This window comes from Procambarus clarkii, chromosome 6 (assembly GCF_040958095.1).
Source record: "Procambarus clarkii isolate CNS0578487 chromosome 6, FALCON_Pclarkii_2.0, whole genome shotgun sequence".
In the NCBI taxonomy this organism is placed as follows: domain Eukaryota; kingdom Metazoa; phylum Arthropoda; class Malacostraca; order Decapoda; family Cambaridae; genus Procambarus; species Procambarus clarkii.
In genome coordinates, this window is record NC_091155.1 from 16,423,167 (window position 1) to 16,429,003 (window position 5,837).

The window sequence follows — 5,837 nt, forward strand, 5'->3', positions numbered from 1 at the left end:
GCACCCTACGACACTGGAAGACAGAAGAGTAAGGGGGAACATGATCACAACCTACAAAATCCTCAGGGGAATCGACTGGGTAAACAAAGATAAACTATTCAACACTGGTGGGACGCGAACAAGGGGACACAGGTGGAAACTGAGTACTCACATGAGCCACAGGGACGTAAGAAGGAACTTTTTCAGTGTCAGAGTAGTTAACGGATGGAATGCATTAGGCAGTGATGTGGTGGAGGCTGACTCCATACACAGTTTCAAATGTAGATATGATAGAGCCCAATAGGCTCAGGAACCTGTACACCAGTTGATTGACGGTTGAGAGGCGGGACCAAGGCGCCAAAGCTTAACCCCCGCAAACACAACTAGGGGAGTACACACACACACACTCAAACACACACACACGACATAAGTGAGTATAAAACACATGCTAATCATTCGTGGATAAGTAGTCAGCAGACAGCCGAATGGTCCCAGGTTATAACCCCAAGCAGGGCGAGACCTGTGAGCACATTTTCGTACACCTGATTCTTCTGATCACCTAGTAGTAAATAGGTACCTAGGAATAGGTAGCTATTGTGGGGTGCATCCTGTTAAAAGTTAGTCGTAGGCCTAGGGAGTGTTCGATAAATCTGCTAGGACTCCTGACCCCGACAATATGAAACCATTGCATTAAATTAGTCAAGTAAACCTGAACAAAGACCCTCACATATGTATTTTAAATACCTGTTGTAGAAGAAGAAAATATATGAGGCCCTTTTGATGGATTCATTATATTAAGTTTCTAGTTTGACTAATCTGTTGAAAGTTTCCTTAGGTCTTTCCTTAGGTTCATTATTAAACTCAAGAAGAAGGATATGAAAAAAATTATCATAATATTATCATTTATTGTCTGTCAAAGTTTTTAACAATTCTCATTGCTTCCTCGGATAGTTTATTATATAAGTTTATTAAATACAGAATTTAAAACATATTTTGTCCCTAAATGTTACATCAAATCACTGTTAAAATATAAATATTATGATATTACCATAATATTACTTCTATCGATGAACAATTAATATTAAAAAGCTAATTTTTATATAAAGAAAGTTAAATATTTTACGTTTCATAAATAAAAATATCTATTATTAATTTAAATTACTCATAAATCTTCAGAGTTGTCCTAGACGTCATGGTTTATATTAGAGTCCCTTTCTTGTGAATTATCCGACGTAACCAACGTTGACAGGAATGAACTTTCCACGGAAGCCAAGATTTCCACCACGATTCCCAGCGTAGCTTTTGTAGCCTCGAAGGTATCCTGCGGGAACAAAGATGGACCGTCCACGAGCACCGCTGAGAGCAGACGCACCGAAGATTCGTTTTCCATTGATGGACCCTCCAAAGCCACTCTTGGAGCTGCCAGGGAAGCCGTAGGGGCTTGCAGCAATCCCCTTCACGCCAGCAAAGCCACTTCGAAGACCACCAAGCCCACCGGAAGATTTTCCAAAGGAATCTATAGAGCCTTGGAGTCCTCCTCGGAAGCCACCAAGTCTACGTGAAGAGCCTACGAAGCCGTTTGACAAACCGTTCTTCACGCCAAATGAGCTGCCGAAGGAGTTGGCATTGATGCCGAAGGACTTGTCAAAGGAATGATCTTTAGCGCTGAAAGAGCCGTCGAAGGAGTTAACTTTGGCGTCGTAAGGATTTGCTGAGTTTCCTTTAACACCGAATGAACCGCCAAAGGAGTTAGCTTTGAAACCGTAAGGGTTGTTCGCGTTATCTTTAACACCTAAGGAGCTGTCGAAGGTGTTATCTTTCACACCAAAAGTGTTACCAAATGAGCTACCTTGGACACCGTAAGGGTTGTTTGAGTTATCTTTGACGCCTAAGGAGCTGTCGAAGGTGTTATCTTTCACACCAAAAGTGTTACCAAATGAGCTACCTTGAACACCGTAAGGTTGTACACCGTAAGGGTTGTTTGAGTTATCTTTGACGCCCAAGAAACTGTCGAAGGAGTTATCTTTGACACCATGAGAGCTGCCGAATGAATTAGATTTGACACTGTAAGGGTTGTTTGAGTTATCTTTGACGCCTAAGAAACTGTCGAAGGAGTTATCTTTGACACCATGAGCGCTGCCGAATGAATTAGATTTGACACTATAGATACTGCCTAACGAGCTATCTTTGATGCTGGAAGAACTGCCGAAGGAGTTACCGTTAACACCATATAGGCTGCCAGAGTTATCTTTGACGCCTAAGGAGCTGTCAAAAGAGTTATCTTTGACGCCTAAGGCGCTGTCGAAAGGGTTATCTTTGACACCGAGAGAACTGTCGAAGGAATGAGGCTTGCCACCATAGACGTTCTCATGAGCCCCGCCAAATCCACTGCTATAAGGCTTGACCGCGTCGTGCGCGCTGTGACTGGCTGAGAGGTCATGAGCCTTATTGGCAAAACCTTGTAGAGAGGATTTATCCAAAGACTCGGGAGCAATGCCACGGAAGAAGCCAGATGGATGGTGGAACGCCAACACGCCCCCACCACGACCACCGCTGCTTCCGTTTGCGGTGCCCCCATCAGGAGCAGCGCCGTGAAGGGAGGAGACGTCAACTGCCCTGCAGCAGCCCATCAGGAGAACAGCACACATGGCCTTCGCCAGCAGTGTCTGGGGACACAGATGTTTACACGTGTAAGAAACTGGAGTTAATACTAATGCCAATATCACTCATTCAGGACCAAATTACTTAGCCAGAGGGAACCACAAGGGACTTTCAAAATGAGACTTTAATCAAACTATAACATCGACAATTAATATTGCTATTACAGCTACAACTACAACTACTACTACTACTACTACTACTACTACTACTACTACTACTACTACAAGTAAATTAAACAAAAATTTTAGCAAAATTGGTTTTTGAACATCTACTCAGGAACGAAATATCTTAAATGATATTTCGCAATTCATATTTTTTTGTTGACCAGACCACACACTAGAAGGTGAAGGGACGACGACGTTTCGGTCCGTCCTGGACAATTCTCAAGTCGATTGTGAGAATGGTCGAGGACGGACCGAAACGTCATCGTCCCTTCACCTTCTAGTGTGTGGTCTGGTCAACTTACTTTAGCCACGTTATTGTGACCCATCGCCTGCATATTTTTTTCTTTCAAGAAAAAAGAGTTTGGATTACAATAAGTTGAGTCGACGTTTAGTACATGGGATGGTGTAGCGCGGTTCTCGAGGTATATGCCCTGAAATTAATCATTAATATACTTTTATAATCAGGAGGGAGGGAGGGAATTATCACGGGAAAGTGCCAAACCATTACGACTGTATAGCACTTGGAAGGGGTCAAGATAATGATTTGGGATGGGACGGAGGGAAGGAATGATACCCAAGCATATGGACGGTCGGGGATTGAACGCCGATCTGCAATCTCAAGACTGTCTGGTTGGTGTGAAGGGTATTAATGGTGATCTTAATGGTCTCCTCTCGGTTGACAGGCCTTAAGCCCAACACAGACTAAACTAAACTCAAGTTTAGTAGATGCAGAAATAGTTAATTAGGTTATGAAGTAACAGATTAACAGGGAATATAAAAAAATGGAGTAAATTACAGATTTACAGATTTGTAATAATTAAAATTATTATAGCAAATATGGATATTGCATAATTTGTATATCAAGAAATAAATAATGAATAGAGTGAGCATTTCTTAAAATAAATTTCTCGTGGATTAATGGTTGACAAAAATGTGGTTTTGGTGTTGGGCTAATGGCCCACTAACTGTGGCAGGGTTGTTAAGACAATTACGCTAGTTAACTACCTAACGACCAGGTATACATCACTCGTGATCAAAGTTCAAAACTAAAGTATACTCTTAGTACATATATACCAAGAACTGGGGGGGAGTACACTTCTTGTTTAGTACATATATATCCTCGTCGAGAATAAAACAATAAAATTATTAACTCTGAGATACAAACTAACCATGATTGGTAGGAGTTGGTTGTAGGGTGAGTCTCGCTCTGTTGACTACTGCAGGAGGGTCCTGTCTCAGCTTTTATACCCCCGTCCAGATTTGAGGTGGTCATTCAGACACAAGGTCACAGGACCCCTTTGTCCAGGTCCTGTCCAACTGTGCGATACTTTTGTCACTTATAATTTCACGAGTAATTTTAGTCACTTATATTCCTTGGTGTTGAGCCGGACAGTTTCCTTTTAGGGTGTGGTAGCTCTTAGAGGTGATAGGAGGGGTCAATGGTGGTGGCCGTTGTGGCTGGTAGTAGCGTTGGCTGGGATTGTTGTTGTAGGTAGTAACTCTGGTTGTTGTTGTTAGTAATGGTAGTTGCTGGTTGTCATGGTGGTGATTGATGATGATGGTTGTGGTGATAGATATAACTGACGATAGCTGTTATTGGTGGTTTATAGTTGAGATGGTTGATAGGGTGCTGGTGGTTGTTTGAGACATGGTGGCATATGGTGATGAGGGGTTGTGGGGGTATTTACTCGTGGGGTTGTAGTGGTTGTGAGGGTAGTTACTCGTAGGGTTGTAGGGGTTGTGAGGGTAGTTACTCGTGGGGTTGTAGGAGTTGTGAAGATAGTTACTCATGGTGTTGTAGTGGTTGTGAGGTAGTTACTCGTAGGGTTGTAGGGGTTGTGAGGTAGTTACTCGTAGGGTTGTAGGGGTTGTGAGGGTAGTTACTCGTAGGGTTGTAGGGGTTGTGAGGGTAGTTACTCGTAGGGTTGTAGGGGTTGTGAGGGTAGTTACTCGTAGGGTTGTAGGAGTTGTGAAGATAGTTACTCATGGTGTTGTAGTGGTTGTGAGGTAGTTACTCGTAGGGTTGTAGGGGTTGTGAGGGTAGTTACTCGTGGGGTTGTAGGAGTTGTGAAGATAGTTACTCATGGTGTTGTAGTGGTTGTGAGGTAGTTACTCGTAGGGTTGTAGGGGTTGTGAGGTAGTTACTCGTAGGGTTGTAGGGGTTGTGAGGGTAGTTACTCGTAGGGTTGTAGGGGTTGTGAGGGTAGTTACTCGTAGGGTTGTAGGGGTTGTGAGGTAGTTACTCGTAGGGTTGTAGGGGTTGTGAGGGTAGTTACTCGTAGGGTTGTAGGGGTTGTGAGGGTAGTTACTCGTAGGGTTGTAGGGGGTTGTGAGGTAGTTACTCGTAGGGTTGTAGTTGTAGCTATTAGTTCATATATTATTTATGCTGAAAGTCTCTAATCGCCACTCTGTGTATTTTGATCAAATTTAATCCATCTTTATAAATAAAAATGGAAATGTTCGTTTTTTCAAAAGCGCTAATCTCCGAAAGTTCTTCACTGATTGCTTTGAAATTTTCACACAACTTTCCATTCGCATCTGAGCAGGTTTTCATATACGTATTATACAGATGTCACGTCTGTGACAGGAAAAAAACATGATTTTTTAAACTGTGTTTTTCATGTGTTTTTCATGTGAGGGAAATCTTCGAAACATCTTTACCGAGATGAAATTTTGAAATTTTGACACAATGTTGCATTCGAATAGGTGTTGTGGGAACCGACCTGTGAGATTTATATTTATTTAATTTATATGAATTTATATTTACGTTAATTTATATACTTCGATAGCAATTTGTATAATGATAAGTGGACTGTATTTCTGCAATAATCTCTTAATCTCACAAATCGATCCTCTACACATTAGGGGGGGTTATTAAATTAATATATATGCAGCCAATCAAACTACAGTAACTACATACATTGAAAAGGTTCCTTATCTTATAGTACAGCAGGTTAGTCCACCAGGTATAACTAGGGTGTAGACACCAAATTATCCTCTTTGAGGTAGCTTTCATCACCCAGGTAACTGATG

General features: G+C 41.9%; 1 protein-coding gene across 1 annotated transcript; it reads right to left on the bottom strand.

The window, feature by feature from the left end:
* Positions 1-1,202: 1,202 nt before the first annotated feature.
* LOC138355364 (sericin 1-like) lies at positions 1,203-2,627 on the bottom strand. Its single transcript, XM_069310250.1, has one exon. It carries the CDS (start codon positions 2,625-2,627, stop codon positions 1,203-1,205), a length of 1,425 nt encoding a protein of 474 aa, XP_069166351.1.
* Between the last annotated feature and the right edge of the window lie 3,210 nt (positions 2,628-5,837).